General features: G+C 34.7%; 2 protein-coding genes across 4 annotated transcripts in view; both read right to left on the bottom strand.

Annotated features, from left to right (window-relative positions):
• RAD54B (RAD54 homolog B) overlaps positions 1 to 19,432 on the bottom strand; it is a 113,451-nt gene that overhangs the window by 50,796 nt on the left and 43,223 nt on the right. The gene's annotated exons all lie outside the window — the stretch shown is intronic.
• FSBP (fibrinogen silencer binding protein) lies at positions 8,259 to 16,517 on the bottom strand. The gene is made up of 2 exons (XM_055546653.1): positions 16,011 to 16,517; positions 8,259 to 12,197 (listed from the first exon to the last, which is right to left on the bottom strand). The coding sequence occupies exons 1-2, from the start codon at positions 16,382 to 16,384 to the stop codon at positions 11,672 to 11,674; spliced, it is 900 nt and encodes a 299-aa protein (XP_055402628.1). The 5' UTR covers positions 16,385 to 16,517; the 3' UTR covers positions 8,259 to 11,671.

The following is a 19,432-nucleotide window of genomic DNA, read 5'->3' as shown; positions in this document are numbered from 1 at the left end:
GAGGAGCTCCGCTCTCCACTAGAGGAAAGCCTGCACAGCAATGAAGGCCCAGCAGAGCCAAAAATAAAAGTTATTTTTTTAAAAAAGATTCTCTCATGCTATTCTTTTTTGGTCACACCCTTACCCTATTCAGTTACTGATCTGTTTTTCTACCAATATAGTTGTGTCTTTTCAAGAATGTTTCAAACAAATCAAAATCATACAGTATACCACCCTTCAAGCTGGTTTCTCCCACTCGGTATTGTCTTTGAGATTTACCCCAAATTGATGTCTATATATCAACTTTGTTATTATTTTGTTCCTTATTATTTATTGAGGTGTTTCCATTAATAGCTCTTAACTATCGCAAACAAAGCTACTATGAACATTTATGTACAGATTTTTGTGTGAACATTCATCTTTACCAATTTGATAGAAATGGCATTTAACATGGTAATTTGAATTTTATTATTAGTGGTGAGACCTTTTTTATATATAGTTACATTTCCTCTTTGCTTGACTTCTCTAATTTCATATTATAAAGGATGTACCTAAGGCAACGGCACCCCACTCCAGTACTCTTGCCTGGAAAATCCCATGGACGGAGGAGCCTGGTGGGCTGCAGTCCATGGGGTCGCTGAGGGTCGGACACGACTGAGCGGCTTCACTTTCACTTTTCACTTTCATGCATTGGAGAAGGAAATGGCAACCCACTCCAGTGTTCTTGCCTGGAGAATCCCAGGGACGGGGGAGCCTGGTAGGTTGCCGTCTATGGGGTCGCACAGAGTCGGACATGACTGGAGCGACTTAGCAGCAGCAGCAGCAAAATAAGTTTCTCACCTCTTTAAAATGAATTTTCAATCTGATCTGAAAACCCTCAACATTCATTCATCCAACAATTTACAGATTGCCCAAAATGCAGTCTAAACTTGAACTCTTATTGCAAAATTTCAGTGAAATCTATAAGTAGAAAACAGGCACTAAAGAGAACTTGAATTAGTAAGAAATTATGTCAAAATTAAAGTAAAGGACTTTCCTGGTGACGCAGCGGATAAGAATCCACCTGCCAAAGCTAGGGACAAGGGTTTGATTCCTGGTCCAGGAAGATTCCACATGCCGTGAAGCAACCAAGCCCCTGTGCCACAACTACTGAATTCAAGCTCTAGAGCCAGCACACTGCAACTACTGAGGTCCGCATGCCTACCGCCTGCACTGGCAACAGAAGAAGCCACCGCAGTGAGAAGCCTCGCAGGGCAAGAGTAGCCTCTGCTCACCACAACTAGAGAACGCCTGTGCACAGCAACGAAGACCCAGTACAACCAAAATTAAATGAATAAAAAAACTAAAAATTTTAAAAATTAAAATACTATTGTATTTTAATATGTAAAAGGCGAATACTTAGTAAGTGTTGAATGTGCTAGAAGAATCAAGAATCCATTTATATCCTCTTTAATATAAGGAATTCACTACACCTTTTATTATAATAAAATTTCAAATAATTTGTGAAATTTTAAATAGGCACAGATTATTTAAACACTCTTCTCTATCCCTCCCTCCTAAAAAAAAAAGAAAGCCATATGTTTTGGCAACACATATAATTTAACAGATTAAAATGTGCCAGGTCGACATAAGCCCACTCATTAGAAATTATTTAACATTATACTGTAACTCAATAAATGATTATGTTTTATTAACAGGTCAAAAGGCTGATTCTTTTTTTAATAAGAAACTATGGGATTGGAGGGAGAACCAGTGCATTATTTTAGGGGTAAGAAAGAGCTCTTAAAAAGATCACTGACTTCCCCCTACTAAAATCCTTTCCCCACAGTAAATCACAGGAAAAGGCCATAGCATGGAAAAATAAAGTTATTCTGTCATGTGTATGTTCAGGGATAAACTAGAACACATGCATAAAAAGGGAACTTACATTGCCTGAAAGAGTTGCCTGTCCCCACTGTTTCCACTATAATCATATGAATAACCACTTACTCCCTCGGTTTCTTCAAATTCGCAACTTCACCAACTTGGCTCCCAGTCGGGCCTGCCCCAAAGTTGCTGTGTTAAAGGCCACTAAGTCCAGGTTCGATGCATGAGACAGGGTGCTCGGGGCTGGTGCACTGGGATGACCCAGAGGGATAGGATGGGGAGGAAGGTAGGAGGGGCGTTCAGGATGGGGAACACATGTACACCTGTGGCGGATCCATGTCAATGTATGGCTAAACCACTACAATATTGTAAAGTAATTAGCCTCCAATTAAAATAAATAAATATATATTTAAAAAAAAAAAAGAAATAAGAAACCACACACAAAAAAGGAGCTCTTTACTTTTTAGTCCTGACCAAAGTTCCTGAAAGTATTGGATAATGTTGACCATTTCTTCCTGAAATACTGAATTCTATTTTTATAGCTTCTAACACACTTCAAATTTTCCTCTTCCTTGATTGCTATTTCTTAATCATCTTTGCCAGTTCTTACTTCCTGTCTAACCTTTGTTTACTGGAGTTCTTCAGCCCTGAGTTCTAAGCCTGCCTCCCCTCGCTATGTACCAAATCTCCTTAAATTAGCTCCCAAGGCTTCAATACCATTACTATACTAAGTTATATTTTTTTCTCTAGCCCAGATCATAACTCTAGATTTGTATATATACCAGTACATGCAGTTGGGTCTACATGAATGTCTCATAAATGTCACAAACTCACCAGGTCCACTTATCTTCTCTTCAAAAATTGCTCCTCTTTCAGTTTTTCCATTTCTCAGTGAAAGAAGCCAAGAAACTGGTAATCATCCAGGGCATTCATTTTCTCAGTTCCTGAGCCAATCAACCACAAAATCCACATGATTCTACCCTCTTCATGGTTCTCAAAGCTGTGTACTATTCGCCTTCTGCATTGTCCTTACTCTTTCCAAATAATCATCTCTGGACTACGGAAATATTGCAGGGTCTTCTCAACAGTTCTATTGAAGTCTTCTCTTGCCACCCCTACACCCAAAGCCATTTTCCATATATACTGTATTTATTTTTAAATGTGGGCTTCCAAAGTAGTGCGGTAGTAAAGAATCTGCCTGCCAATGCAGGAGACACATGTTCAATCCCTGGGTTGAGAAGATGCCCTGGAGAGGGAAATGGCAACTCCAAGATTCTTGCCTGGAAAATTTCATGGACTGAGGAGTCTCACAAGTTTGAGTGACTGAGCTTACACACATGAGTTTTTAAATGTGAATCTAATCATCTACTTGTCTTAAAGGTCTTGAAGAAAACATTACTTCCAGCCAAAGTTCCTTCTACTTCTCTTCCTTCAACATGCTTATCTAAATTAATTTCTAGTCACCCTTCCATACAGTTTAAATTTCCCTGACTGCAAAACTACATCAAGTTGTGTTATCTCAGCATAAACTCAGCAATTATGTGACAAATTATTTAATGTCAGCCTTTCCCACAAAACTGTAAAGTGTTGAGAGGAGGGCCACTTTGGATCTTGGTCATCACCATATTCCCGTAACAGGGAGTTTTCAAAACTGCCATTATTATTCTAGGCACATTTTTACTTCATGTTTATAAAGATATTAAAATAGAATTACCTTAACACTAATTTTCATGAGAAAGTAGCCTTAGAAATTAACTTTGAACTCAGCTGCATAGTTGTACACACTATACATTCAGGATTATTTTCCAAGTAAATGTTATAAGAAAGATTTATCACTTCTTTATGTATTTTAATTTTTGCCAACATAAATTCTTTCATAATCATAATTTCTACCAAATAGTTTTGCTAAATCAAATTTTGCTAAAATATGAAGACTGTATTACTCCATTAGTCAAAAAGATACCAGTTTTTAGATGTTAGTTGTCATGTGTTATTTTTGTTGTTTTAATTTTTCCAGATAAAGTTTTGAGGGTTTTAGCATTAATGAAAGATGGGATGCTTTGATCAGTTTTTGAATTCTAAAAAATGTTGTGGTGTGCAAGTTTAGACAATTTTAGTTTCTTTATACACTATTTCTACTAGTAGCAGTCACTGTGCACTGAATGGAAGACTGACAGCAGCTTTCTGTATTTTTCAAATTTGTTCTTGATTTTCACTTGGTTAAGAGAAAAATGCAATTCCTCAGGATTGCTATTAAAGAAGGGACAAAAAGCCTGTCTTCATCAAAAATGGCTGGGAAAGATATCTTAAGAGTCAAATATCCTGTTGTATTCCCAGGAGAGCTGCCTGTTATGTCCAAACCTGCCCCTGCAAAAAAAAAAAAAACTAACTAGAATAAAAGACAGTAGTTGAATTCTAAGAATTCAGAATTCCTTATACTAACTGAAATAACATAAGAGTCTCAGATTTAGATACAGCCTTTCTTTTGCAGGAAAGAAAGGATAAGGAATAAAAGCATGAACTCTGGAGCCAGACTGGTTGCACTTGAAGCTTGAGTCTGCCCTAACCAGCAACATGACCCTGCACAAGTTACTCACCCCTGTGCTTATAAATTGTCAAATGAATGCAATACTAATACCTACATCACAGAGCTGTTGCATTAGACTAGCTAATACATGTAAAATGCTTAGAACAGTCTTTGCCATGCAGTAAGCGCTCTCCAAATGCTGACGACCATCATCATCATCGTGCACTTGTCCCTTTCCCATTTAGTCCCATTTTAAATGGAGGCATAGGGCAGGAGAAAGGACTGGCTACCTGCTCCAGTACTCTTGCCTGGAGAATCCCATGGACAGAGCAGGCTGGTGGGCTACAGTCCACGGGTTTGCAAAGAGTCAAACACAACTGAGAAGGACTAACACATAGAGGAGGCAAAGGAAAATGACTGCAAAAAAGCAGAATGAAGGTATTAGGAATTAAACATATTAGGAGCATAACTTCCTTTATCTAGACTACTTGTAACATATAAAATAATGACTAATTTGCTACATTCCAGACTAACCACCACTAACAATTCCGCTCTAACCTATAATTTTTCCCAGGCTTCTCAGGTGGCTCAGTGAGTAAAGAATTTGCTTGCAATGCAGGAGATGAAGGAGACATGGGTTTGATCCCCAGGTCAGGAAGATCTCCTGGAGGAAGGCATGGCAACACAGTCCAATATTCTTGCCTGGAGAATCTCGTGGACAGAGGAGTCTGAATGCCTATAGCCCATAGGACTGGAAAAGAGTCAGACACAGCTGAAGCAACTGAGCACGCATGCTATTCGTTTTTATTTCTAAACTTGGTTCTGATCTACTTCTCCCTTCACCCTGTAATGTGCTTTCCAAATCAATGCCAAAAATAGTCTTCATAAGCCAGAGGCTCGAATGTGTAGAGCAAGATTCACAAGGTAATTCACAGGGTAAGAATGCTTAAAACCATGCTTTGACAAAAGAGGAAGGCAGAGACATGGTCATTTAAATATTAATAGTGGATATTATCATCTTAATGGATGAGTCCTAAGCATAGTAACTCTAAGATTACGTGGCTTAATTATACATTCCATAAACCCAAACCTTTAATATTCTTTTGATAATTCTAAATATATACATTGTTTTTAATGGAGTAAATGGAATTTAAAATGTCTCATATCATCAAATTCAACAAAAAATATAAATACTCTTACAAACCATATTTTTTGAGTTTCAAAATTACCAAAAGCTATCAGAACTTTTAATATGCATTAACATATAACTGCAATATAAATGTGAGATTTGAAAGATATGGTTTTTATTACACTAAAAAATATGCAAACATGAATACACAAATTCTTCAAACTGGTAAACATCCATAGTTTTCTTTACCTAACAAAACAGACTGAATGTCAACTAACTGCAAGTATCATTATGTAAAAAATAAACCTAAAAGATATTTCTTTGCATTAAAGATCATTTTCAGAATGATACTTTGAGGATGGCAGGAACTATACATTTCATCATATTTCTCAATTCTTCATGACAAAGCATATATGCAATTAGTGCTAAAACAGAAAAAAAAAATCAACAAACTACAATATTCCCAGATATTTAAACTATCTGCCCAACATTTTTAATTCATTTAAATATAAAAAATTTATTCATCAATTTCAGTTCTGACATTCCAATCAATAAACATGCAAACTTTATTTTAAAAAATAATCCATACACTGTTGATGGAAGTGTAAAATGGTACAATCACTTTGAGAAAAGGTCTGGCAGTTTCTTAAAAAGTTAAACATATATCTTCCCTAAGCCAGCATTAAGTTCATGACACACTTATATGAGAATATACAAAACAACCAAAATCTGGGAAAAGGCCAGAAGTCCATCAAAAGATAATGGATGGGGACTCTCCTGGTAATCCAGTGGCTAAGACTCCATGTTCCCAATGCAGGGGGCCTGGGTTCGATCCCTGGTCAGGGACCTAAGATCCCATATGCCTCAACTAAGACCTGGTACAGCCAAATAAATTCATTAGACAAATAAAAAGAATTTTTTAAAAAAGATAAAGGATAAACAAACTGTGGTGTATTTATAAAATGGAATACTACTCAGCAACAAAAAAAAGCAATGAACTACTGATAAAAGGATGATGAATATTAAAAACATTAAGATGGATGAAAGAAAACAGAAACAAAGAGTCCACACTGTTTGACCTCAGTAATATTAAGTTCTAGAACAAGAAAAATTTATCTATTTTTTTTTTAAATTAGAATAATGGTTGCCTGAGGTGCCAGTGGATTGGTTAGGAAGGGGCAGGAGAGCACATTCTAGGGTGATAACTTTTTATACTTGATCTTGGCAAAGAATAGGGTGATAACCTTTTAAATCTTGAAATGGGTTTAAGCTACACAGGTGTAATTTGTCAAAACTCATCAAATGGTGTATTTAAGATTTCACTGTTTGCAAATCTTACTTAAAAACATCATACACACACAAATAAATATTGAACTCCAGTTCATAATCCTCATGCTGAAGTGCTTATGGGTAAAGTATTTTAATTCTGCAACTTGTTTTAAAATAAGTTTTCCTTAAAAGAAAAAAAAAAGAATTTATGGATGGATATAGATGGATAACTATGTGATAAGTTCAAGTCTAATGATATATCCATGTTAGTTAAGTGTGGGATAATTTGGGCAACATTTTTATTTATCTATTTATTAACTTTGCTTTCCACTATTTACAAAGGAACTGAAAACTAAAGATAAATAATATAAGTTCACATCATAGCTGCTATTTTTAGTGAAAACAACTTATAGAAGATATATAAAAAATATGGGACCAATTTCTCAAAATCATATACAAAGATCTGGTATGACTATTAATGTTTAATTAGGTTGCATATTTTAAAAATTTGCTCTTTTCTCTTTGTTAAGTATTACAACCATATTTCATCTAATTACTTTTACTATTTACAATCAAAGTCACCATCAAATGTTCAATTGATTTTGAAAATCTGTGAATCTTAACAATTGAAAAAAATAAATACACTATGAAATTTAGACATGGTATATTTGGCAACTATACTGGCACAAGGGCTTCCCTTGTAGCTCAGTTGGAAAAGAATGTACCAACAATTCAGGAGACCCAGGTTCAATCCCTGGGTTGGGAAGATTCCCTGGAGAAGGAAATGACAACCCACTCCAGCCTGGAGAATCCCGTGCACTATATCCTGCCAGGCTCCTCTCTCCACGGGGTCACAGGAGTCGGACCTGACTTAGCAACTAAACCACCACCAACCACTGGCACAATCACCTAAAAAAATGTCAGTATTTCAATTATGTCTCATCAAAAAATTTTACCTGTGTAGTACTGAATTCTTTGACTTATGGCACACAAAAAGTGTACACAAGTCAATACAATGTATAACCATGTATTTAAAAGAACATGTGTTAACAAACCATTTAACCACTATCATCTATAGTATATTTTAATTACAATTTACCACACTCAGTTAAAACTTGACATTATTCTAAAAGAAGGCACATGAAAAATAATTCATATTTTAAACAGTTTCATGTAAGTAATGATGCAACAAGGTAGAATCAATCTTTCAAAATTAAATTACACCAAGTTGATGTCTCATTACACAAAAGAGAAATATATTTGAGTATTTTAAGAAATCTGGCATTTGTTAGAAATGAAAGAACTTCATAAACTTTTTCAGGGTGCTATTATAAATCATACCTAGTTTTATAAAGTGATAAGTTGTTAAAAAAAAAACCAACATACCCATTTGAGTTCCAATGAGTAAGAAAAGACAAGATGACAAGAATAACGTATGCACTATCTAAATTACTAATATATTGGATGAAACAGTCTTATGACTTAGTATATTTTTCAAATTTAATGTATTTATACAGAACCAAGTCTACATTTAAAAAATAAAATCACTCTTTTCTATGTTTTCCCAGCATTACATTTCATAAGTAAAGCTCATGGCCCCAAACAGTTCTCTGTAGTATGTAAGATGTCAGGGGGCTTCAGTTCTATTCTATTTGCACTAATAGAATTTGCCCTTACATATGCCCCTTAGTGAAACTTGTCCTCAGCAAAAACTGTGAATGTAAGTTGGTAAGTAGCCAAAAACTCAAAAAATTCTCAATACAGAAAGGAAAAGAAAAAAGCTTTAGCTCAGAATTTCCCTAAGATACTCTGCAAGATAATAATAAGCAGCCTCCAAAACCAGTTCAGTAGTTAAACAAGTCTTTTTCACACAGAATTTTTCAAAAAACTATCCTATGCTAACTATAGTTGCTGGGGTGAGGAGGTGGAGCAATAAAAATGAAGCAGAATCACATTCACTTTAAGTTTTGCAGATTAAAATTAAACAACAGTGATTCAGAAAAACTGCTACAGTGAACTCAACTGCAATGAGTGGAATGCTGGTGTTTAAAAATATGTAAAACTAAGGTTTTCTATTCTATTCGGCCCTAAACGCTAACACATTTGTCACATGATATCAGCAACGAAACAACAATCTTGAACACCACTGGTGAAAAATCTTACTGAAGCAGACTACGTTTTCTCGGCAGCAAAAAAAATATTCAAGGACGATTTTGTATAGTCTATGTTTTTACCTTCCACACTTATTTTAGAATCTAATCACCAAAAAAAATGTATATTGTACTTTTTTTGAACATGTTACTTTGCTAATAAAGACATGTCATAGAATGACTATTCCACAGAACAATTTGGAAAACTCTGATTTAGCTGTACAAAGTTAGCATTCTAATTGAACATTCATTAACAATTCTGAGTAGTACCATGCTAAGATTATAATATGAATTATTACATTTTGTATGGTAACTTGCTTTCAATAATTTCAAAAAGTTAAAGCTTACTACTGTAAAGACTTACGACAATTATACTGTAAAAACATTACCTCAAATAAGAATTTTAAAGTCTTTGGACTGAAAGAAAAGTCAGAGAGCAGATTAAAAAAGATGAAATTGTCAAAAGGATATATCACATTATACATTCAAGACATTTTTGTAATATTTAACTCTAATAGCAGATATAAAAGCCAATGAAATTAAGCAGTCAACAGGCTCAAACAGTACCGTAAGGGTCTATTTTATTTACTTTCTTTCTATTCCTGTAGCCATAACTTAAATTTTGGATTTCATCTCCTCACTACAATGCCCACTCTGAAATGCTGTTATTATGACATTAAGACAGAGCTTAAGGCATATGCCCCTAGTCAAAAGCCTTACAAGGTTTCCCATTATACAATCACATTTGATTCCTTAAAACAGCTTTTAATGTAATCCGTAATCTAGCACCAGTTTCCAACTTCCAAAATGATATCCCTCAGTTTACCTTCACCCACTCTTCAACAAAAATTTTTGAAATTCTAATGATTTATGCATCATGTTAGGTTTCAAAATACTCTGTTCCAGCGGTTCTTTGAATGGCTTTATAGCTTGCATCAGAAATCTCTAGAGAGCTTATTAAAACAAACTGCTGGACTCTGCCCTTTGAGTCGCTGATCCAAAAGGAACGGATTTACATTTCTCTCAAGTTCTTAAGTGATACTGATGCTGCTGGTCAAGATGCACTCTTGGTGAACCACTGGTCTACACCAAAGGCCAGGAGCCAGAAACCCAATGGCTGAATGAGGCCCACTCACATGTTTTATGTATTTATTAAACATTTAAATTATTTGTAAATATTTTAAATATAAAAATGTCTCAAAAATGCAGATTTCTTGCTTATTTCTGCATATAAAAATTCTGCTAGAGCTGAAAAGTAGCTAACCCCAATTAGTCAAGGTATATGTCCTCATCCAGACTATCACAGCCCTAACTGGCTCTGTGTTCACTTAAAATCACTTAAAAACCACCTGGCTTAGCACTGTATTTGGGCTTATACGCTCTGACCCACTTTTTCTCTTCTTCTATGCCTTTCTTCATGCTGCTCACTCTGACATAAACAGCCTTTTCCCCCAAAAGTGTTGAAATCCAACCTACCCCATTCTAAAGCTTAGCTTAAAATAGCCTTCCTCAACAAACCCCTAGCCAAAATAGAAATCCTTAAGTAGTACACATATTAAAGATTTAACAAAATGTGTATGTGTGCTTTAAGAATCAAGGTTTTATTTATTTCCACAAATACTAAAATAGTAATATTTACAGAAACATAAGACTACAGATATCATAAGTTATACACATACAATGTTTTGCTATTTTTATTGTAAGTAAAATTTTAATTTTGTTCATTAAAGTTTACTGTGATTTTACTGTGAAAGAAATCTTTTTCAGACTAAGACATTCAAAATGAATCAACATATTAAATCTCAGAGTCAACATACTGGATTGGCCAAAAAGTTATTTTGGTTTTAAGTAAAAATAAAAAACATATTTACTGTACAACATATTCACTAATCAAACTACCTTTTTTGGCCACCTCAATATGTAACAGCTCCAACAGTATATCTTATTTTGCAGAACAACAAAAAAAAAGGAGGATGGGAGTAATTGACACAATCCCCCTGATTTCACAATCCACCAATTTTTAAAGACAATTTTAATGAAATAAATGTTTCTAATTTTTTACCATGTAGGATACTTTAGCGGATTTTTTCTTCTATGAAACCGTAGGGGGGGGAAAATTACAGAGAAACAAAAACCGAGTGCTGGTCCTTGCTATGCCATAAAGAGCTTGGCTAAACCAAGTAAATCACTGAGTTTTCCCTTGCCCTCAGTTTTATTACCCTTAAATTGAGATGGGAAAAGTGTTCTCCAAATACCTTCTATTTTAGTCCCTAAAATTCTAGTCCCTAACATTTTAGTCCCTAAAATTCTAGAACTTATTCCTTCAAAGAATGAAAGCATAAAAATCAGTGTCATATAGACAAGCTTCTATGAAGCTAGTATTGCTTCTAAATTAAACTAACTTATTAATAAACAGCTTGAACTACATACAGCTTTCAAAGTGTTAATTAAAAATGTTGAAGATTCAGAACTTTGAAAGAATATTTATGTATATACATATGCATTTATATATGTTAATAATCAAAATAAAACATCTTTTGTAAAGCCCAGGAAGACAAAAAATTTATAAGCATGCCATCAGTTTTACTATATCTCAAAGGAAAATTAAATAATCAGAAAATCATGTCAAAAAAGCTTTTTTCATAACAGAGATTAACAATATGTTTTAAGAATATGTACTCTGCTTCAGGATATTCCCAAATGAAACTAACCAGGCCAAAATTAATCAAATTGCAAGACTGAAAAAAAATCTCAGAGACTATTATATTCAGGTAGATCATGCCGTAGTCGAATTGCTTTCAGCTTCTCAACTTCAATTTTTGCTCTTAGCAGCTCTTCCTCTAGCTGCTGCCTTCTTTTCAATCCATCCCTCTTCTCCTGAACATATAATCCAAAACTTTTTTGATTTTCTAAAATTATCTGATGCTCCTCTTTCAGCATTTGTAGAATCTGAGGATCATACCCTAATTGTGACCTAAAATTTTCTCCACTCTCATGCCGAAAAAAATCATCTCTCCTTGGGATAGAAGATGGAGACGATGTCATTCTCATATCAACAGAGGAAAGTGATGGTGACAAAGATCTTTCCATTACACGCACTAATTCCTGTTCTTCTCTTTGCTCTAAAGTATCACTCTGTTGAGAATTTAAAACCAGCGGAGGAGGGGGCTTAATGTCTTCTTCTTGCTTCACCTCCACTGTAATAGCAACTGGATGGCGGTCCAACATTACCTGTAGTGAACTGGTACCAGCCTGTGCTTCCTCATCCAAGTTTGCACTACAGCACACAAAAAACCATTATAAAATGTAAATCAAATGAAGACAAGAACATTTTAAAACATAATTTCATATTTAATATACATCAAATTATCAAGGTAAAAAGCAAATTATGAAACTAAAAATATTTTTTAATCCTTGGAATAATGAAGTGACTAAGGCTGGGATTTTAATTATTTTATATATATATATATATACTCATTATATATATATATATATATATATATATATGGCTCTCCCCTATCCTTAACTTTAAAATTGGGCTCTTGAAAGAATAGTAAATTACAAATACTAAACAAGGCTATGGAGGTAAATAAAAAAGAAGTGGCATTTTTAACACTCTCAAAGAGCTATCAATTGTCCCTGTAAGCCTGAGGTTCTTAAATGCTGTAAAGAGTCATTTAACTCATTCTGGGCTTCACTATCCCCACATGGTAGTCCTAGACCTTCTATTTCTGCTCTCCTGAACTGATTAATCTAAAAACCACTGAGGTCCATGACTTTGGAAGGAGGACAGTGGAGGGCCAGTGGACAACACAAGGCAGTCTCTGAGAGGTACTGATTTCTGCATTTGTCACACACAAAAAATCAAGACTGTGTATGATTTGGGGTATGCTCCACTAGCAGGGGGTTCTCCTAACTTTCCAATTTCAAATACAGTGGCGTTTCCCCCTTACCTATCCAGAACCACATGACTCAGGTGCTCTTTAAGCCTTTTAACCAGTGGCCAGGTGAAGTGTACAAGAGCAAGGGTTTACATCTACCACTGAATCATCAGTACCCAGCATCATACTAGTACTTGGAATCTAGTAGGTACTCGTCATATGCTGAAAGACTGAATAAATGAAATGGTGTTTTTAATGCAATTTTTAATGGCCTCTATATATTGATAGTTTATTAAATTTACATGAAATTTCCATAAAACATGCATTCCTATTAGAGGCAACTACAGTTTTGGCATAATTAAAATTTTGATATACCAATATTTGTTATGACAAAACACAATGTTCCTTAAAATTCTGTTGGTTTTTAAATAATTTCATGTATAATATTAAGTTGTGAATTAAGAATACATGTTTCTTAGGTTTTTTTAAAAATATGTCTCTGCCTAACTTAAAAACAAAAGTTATAGAGGTGAAAGAGATTATTGGAACATTAATGGAAATGCTACACTTAATATTATTGAAAGAACATTTTATAAATCATAAATAAGTAATACAGGTAAGAATGCATTCCACATGGGTGATTAAAATGCTGGAACAAGTTCAAGTAGAACATAAGGAAAAGAATTTAAACTCTCCATATGTCACTAATAGCATTAAATTGCCAGAAATATCAGATATTTGTCTAAGAGGTACAAATGAAATAAGATATTTAATGTGTTATGAAAAATCTATTTGTATAATAGGTTATATAAATTATAATCTTGCCTTTGTGATTTTATGATTTTTGAAAGCAAAAAAAGGAATACAAATGTAATTCAAATTAGTAAGATTTACTTTTACTAACATCTCTAAATCCTAGAGTGGGAAAAAGTTAAAACTACAGCTACAAATGAAATTTTAAAAACCCACATAATTACTTTTCCAAATTAGTATGTATAATAGACTATAAGACTCACAATTAAACGTAGATATATACTCCCATGTAAATTTAAAATATGCCTTATATCTGTTATATTCCATGCTATTTTAGTTTAAAACATCACAAATAAGGCATAACAAAGTCTAAAAATGACTTAGAAAAAGTCACAAAAAATGATCAAACAGAAAAGGACTTTTAAAATTTATGAATATGAATTCTGAGGATCAGATAGGTTATAAAAACACAAAATATAATGATATTAAAGAGAGGCAAAAATAAAGACATAAATCAATGTGAATTGCAGAAACAGCCTTATGAAATAGTTGCATAGCTTTAAATACATTAAAAAAAAATATGTAGTAACATTTTCCTTATTAAGTATAAGAGTTTGATGAGATTAACAGGCATATTTATATAGAAGCATAATTAAGATACTGTAATTATAAACTTCCAAGATAATTAAGAGTCAAGATGATGTCAAATAAGTACATTAAATATATAAATACATTAAATGAAAATACTAGTATGGAGAAAGTGGCAGTGCAGACATGCTGACACGAATGTTTTAAGTGGCATATTTCTGATACTCTTACATTTAAAAACTGAAAAACTGTTTCAACAGTAGGCATAGAAATGTGTAAATCAATTAACTCATTTTATCAGAGAAATGTTGGTGTCCCAAAAGACTGATTGTGTAGGTATCTATATTGTATGTATGTATGTACACATATACCATACATAGATAAACAGATACTTGTATCTTATATATTATTTCTCTTTTACATTACTGTATTTTTAGAATACACAACTTAATAAAACTACATTTAGTTTTAGTTTTCAAATTATAAAAGCCTACAGCCAAAAGGTAGTTTAATACCTATAATGCAAAGCCAATGTTCTTTATGGCTCAAAGAGGTAAAAAAATTGAATGAGTATAAAGCAGTCTCACTATGAAGGGTTTTGACATTCACCATACTGGGATTTAATCATTTGTCATCACAGTGAACAGTTTAAGCAGTGACCCCATGAATTAATGTAGTGTGTATCCATGTCTTGGATTCCCACTGGTGTTATCTTTCACTATGCTATCAACTAGAAATAAGTATATTGTAAGAAGTTGGGCTCAAAAATACTATCCTCGTAAATTATCAAAATAACAAATATGTTTGACTAAGAAGGTTTTTCCCATTTCTTCCCTAACTTCAAAGGAATTTCACAGGCAATTAATCATTTTGCTTATATAAAGACTCTTTCACCAACAGGAAAGAACTTTGTAAAGTTAAGTTTGAAAGGTTTCTCAACTAGCAAGGAGTTTATGGTTTGCTTAAATTACTCCAAATGATTCAGAAAAAGCATGAAGCTGCCATTTTTATCTTTTGCTGGGGGTTAAAATCTGAATTAGCAGTAAGATAATAGTCTTTTAAGATTTCCAGGCAAGTGGTTACGTAGAGCACAAAATTCAACCAAAAACCTGCTTCTAATCCAGTTGCTCTTACTGACATATTACAATTCATATTTTGATACCCTTGCAAAACACTATGGGAGAGCTTAAAGTGAAACTAGACCATTAATACATAAAAGCAACAAAAGCTTTTATTACGTAATCTGAATCCTTAATTACACATTAACACCTTTTCCTGTGTTTCCCTGTCTCTTTTGAGTATAAATTAGAAAAATAATTTAAACTGTCTTAACATATACATATGCAATGGTGCTACTAACAAGTTTACTTAATTGTTCATTTTAGGTTTTTAGCTCAATTAATATTCAGTAACTGTAGACAATGAAAATTCATAATAAAGCGAGAGTCCCATTTCTCCTGAAACTGCTAACTTTATACAAAACTGAAAATCCAATGAAATGTAATCTTAAGTGAAATAAGAAAAAGGTACCTCTCAGAAGCTAATTAAATAAATTAATATTAAAGCTTCAAAAGTTTATGAGGTAATGTCACAAATTACATCCCATTTATTCCTCCCTAACCTTTACTTTTTAGAAACTACAGAAGGAGGGAAGGGGGAAGGGAAGACAATCAACAGTGGCTTAAATCAAATGCAGCAGAAAAATTCCTTATAGCCTCACTTTTCTTGTTTAAGAATGCAAAACAAAGAATCTATTCACTACTCCCGTAGTGGGGATGTTTACTATGCATATCTCTATCACAACTAAGCCAGAGCCCAATAGATAGGAGGCGCCATAATTTTCCACAACAAAATAAAATAAAGCTTACCTTTGTATGTGGTTTCTGTCTCTTACCAGGCAAAAACTGGAAATCTGGGGAATCATCTCCATAACTTTCTTGGTTGGCTCAGAAATATTGCTTTTGAAGTCTGACTGGGTCTCTTTTTGCTGCAATAGCTCCTGTTTGGCATATTCTTTGAGCCTTTTGTAAAGAGTGCGTAGGCCCTGCGCTGTTCGAGGAGGGCGGTCTACTCCAATTGCATTATAGTTAACTGCTATGATATCCCAACATCTATTCTTTTCCACTATCACTGAATGTTTGTTAGTGTGTTCTTCCAGAATTTTAACATATGGCTTCACAAGCTTTAACAAATCAAGCTTTTCAGATAAGGTAAAATTGGAAGATCTAGCTTTTCCTACCATTGTTCTTTTCAAATTAAGTAGGCAGTTTCTGAAACCACCATGCAGCTTCCAGCTCTGCTCAGCTCTTTTCACAAACAGAGAAAGATCAGGCTTAACTAGGCTAGCCTCATTTAGGCCCACGCCTACAGGGGAGGGTTTATTAAAATTCCTCCAGCTTAAGCTGACGCAGGTTCAGGAAATCTGCTTAAGCCAAGCCTGACCTACATAAAGCTTCTCACTGAAGAAGACAGGAAGGCACAAGCAAAACACACTTGCTTATAAAGAGAACAGCTCGAGATAGGATTTAATACACAAAGGTCTAGAGATAAGCATGGAACACAGCTAAAAACTGGCTAATTTAGTGAGAATATCAAATTTCGACATGTTTGCCTAGCTGATAGACTGAAACTGCATTGCAGTATCACTTTAATAAAAACAAAAGAGGAACTGTTTTGTGCTATTTGTTTACAAATCCAGTAGGCAGAAAAATGAAAAAACTAAAGATATGAGTGGTGAGTGCAGTGCTTCCTAACAGAGCCCTTATCACGGTTTCTGAGCTGCTGCTCTCTCTTACAAAATCTGCCTAATGCTGGTCTTGCTGTCAATCAGGAATTGCATATCCTCTAGCTAGTTAGGTTACACCCAGCTCAGACTCCACAGTAAAGCTAAGCTTCTCCTTCATTTTACAGGCTACAGTAGCCACCGTGTATTTCTTTCCCCCAGTTACTTATGAAAAAATATTTGAACACTAAATCTAAAAAGCAGATAAAAATTATTTTTAAAGCAATGGATTATTCCAGCTGTTAACGTACTTTGAATAAGCTAGCCTGCTTTACCATGTGTAGAAAACACCATTCACAGAGAGAACTGCATAATAACGCCTTGAGAGTGCACACAACAAAATCACATTGGCTCTTAGTACTGAGGAGGATTTCTGTTTAGCTATATTCACACAATTTGGACTATGAAAGCAAACAGTCAGTCTAGTCATTTGCAAGGCTATCCATTTGTGTGTTTAGGATATATTTCCTAATCTCTGTCTGAAAACATGATAAATAACAAAGTAAACAAACAAGCCTATTTTCTCCTGATACACATGTTTTTCCAGACAGGAGAATGAATTAGAACATACTTCAACACAGTTACATTCAATCAAACAATTACTGAACACCTACCTATAATAATGTTCCCAAGCACTGAGAAAGACCCAAGGAAAACAAAGGTAAACACTGAACTGTCAGGGAAGCCCAGATCTAGAAATCTAGATACAGATCCTATCCAAAGAACTGCAGCTCTACAGAAATGCCATACGTTTTCAATTACTTTGTTTTTCATTCTTTCAATGGAAGAGAATTAAATTTATTAAGTTCTCACTCTGAGCCAGACAATGTGCTAGAAGCTTTAAACATGTTATTTGTCAGGAAAAAAAGTGAACGATTGCCGGGTGCACTGTAGGATGCTAGATGTTTTCTGGCATACTCTAGAGGGTAATCTGATTCTTCAGTGTTTCTAGCCTTTCACTGTTTTTGAGCAGTTTTATTGCTGAGTAAGACTGCAGAAAATAGTCATGTAAATGATTCTGGTCCATAGAGAAGCAAACTGAAAATTGACCTGCTCCAGCCACCTGATCAGTTACTTAAAGGAAAGCAAGAACACAGGATATATACTATCTTTAAATACAAGCATTGTGTTAAGAAATGAAGTGCTAATGAAAACATGAAAAATCATTCAATCTCACTATCAAGGAAATGTATACCAAAAATGATTTTCATTCATAAGACTCGCAAAATTCTTAATGACTGAAAATGTCAGGAGCGGATGAAGGTGCAGGACAAAGTACTATTCAGGAAATGTTCACGGGAGTGTAAAATGGCTGTGGTGACGGCAATCTGAGAGTATCTATTCATAGTTTACATGTGCAAAAACTTTTAAAATTGCAGTAATTTTACTTCTCAGACTCTACCTGGAAAAATGCTCAAACACACAAGGCCTTCTTGGCAGATGCATAGTACTGGGAGCAATCTAAGAGCAATCAGTTGGGAACAAGTTAAAGTCACTAAAGTATATCCATATTATGGTCAACCCCGGGCAGCACTAAAATGCAACAGGCAGATTTCTATGTATTGACACAAAACAAGCTCCAAAATAAATGGTAAGTAAAAAAAAAAAAAAGCAAGTAAAACAAAAATACATACAATATAATTCCATTATGCTTATCAAAAGCACCCAAACCTAAATATTTCTGTGGGTACAGAAAATATATATTTAGGTACAGAATGCAGGTCAATACACAGGTAATGACACTCCAAAAAGGTCTAGAACTCCACTGTCTAATTACAGGAGCCATGAGCCACAGGCAGCTATTGAGCAATTTTTTTTTTTGGCCCTGCGGCACGTGGGCTAGGTTCCCCAACTAAGGATCAAACCCACAACTGCTGCAGTGGAAGCACAATCGTAACCACTGGACCACCAGGGAAGTCCATCTATTGAGCATTTTAAATGTGGTTAATGGGATGAAGAGGTTGAATTTTTTTTATTTTACTGAATTTTAACTGTGCCATGCTGTGCTTCAGTCATGTCCAACTCTTTGGAACTCCAAGGACTGTAGCCTGCCAGGCTCCTCTGTCCATGGGGATTCTCCAGCCAAGAATACTGGAGTGGGTTGCCATGCCCTCCTCCAGGGGATCTTCCCAACTCAGGGATTGAACCAAGGTCTCCCATATTACAGGCAGATTCTTCACCATCTGAGCCACCAGGGAAGCCCAAGAATACTGGAGTGGGTAGCCTATCTCTTCCCCAGGGGATCTTCCTGACCCAGGAATCCAACTGGCACCTCTTGCATTGCAGGCAGATACTTTACCAGCTGAACTACAAGAGAAGCCCTAGTTTTTAACTAATAAAAACATAATTTTTTAACTGCAGCAGCATATTATTCCATTAAACACAACTTCATTGTTTGGATAGGATTACATTTTTACTTAACCCTTTTGTCATAAATGATTCTATTGTTTCTAGTATTAGAACTCCCTCCTTCGCCAAACTTTAATCAGGCTCCTCTAAGCCTTCTTC

The sequence above is a fragment of the Bubalus kerabau genome, chromosome 14 (assembly GCF_029407905.1).
Source record: "Bubalus kerabau isolate K-KA32 ecotype Philippines breed swamp buffalo chromosome 14, PCC_UOA_SB_1v2, whole genome shotgun sequence".
Classification (NCBI taxonomy): Eukaryota; Metazoa; Chordata; class Mammalia; order Artiodactyla; family Bovidae; genus Bubalus; species Bubalus kerabau.
Note: the sequence above shows the minus strand (reverse complement) of the source record. Positions and strands in the feature narration are given on the sequence as shown.

What these genes read in the sequence shown, in the direction of transcription:
- FSBP (XM_055546653.1), bottom strand. Translation starts at nt 16,384, where the DNA reads ATGGTAGGAAAAGCTAGATCTTCCAATTTTACCTTATCTGAAAAGCTT. An exon ending in GACAGAAACCACATACAAAG is followed by an intron (nt 12,198 to 16,010) that starts GTAAGCTTTATT and finishes TGTGTGCTGTAG; the next exon opens with TGCAAACTTGGATGAGGAAG.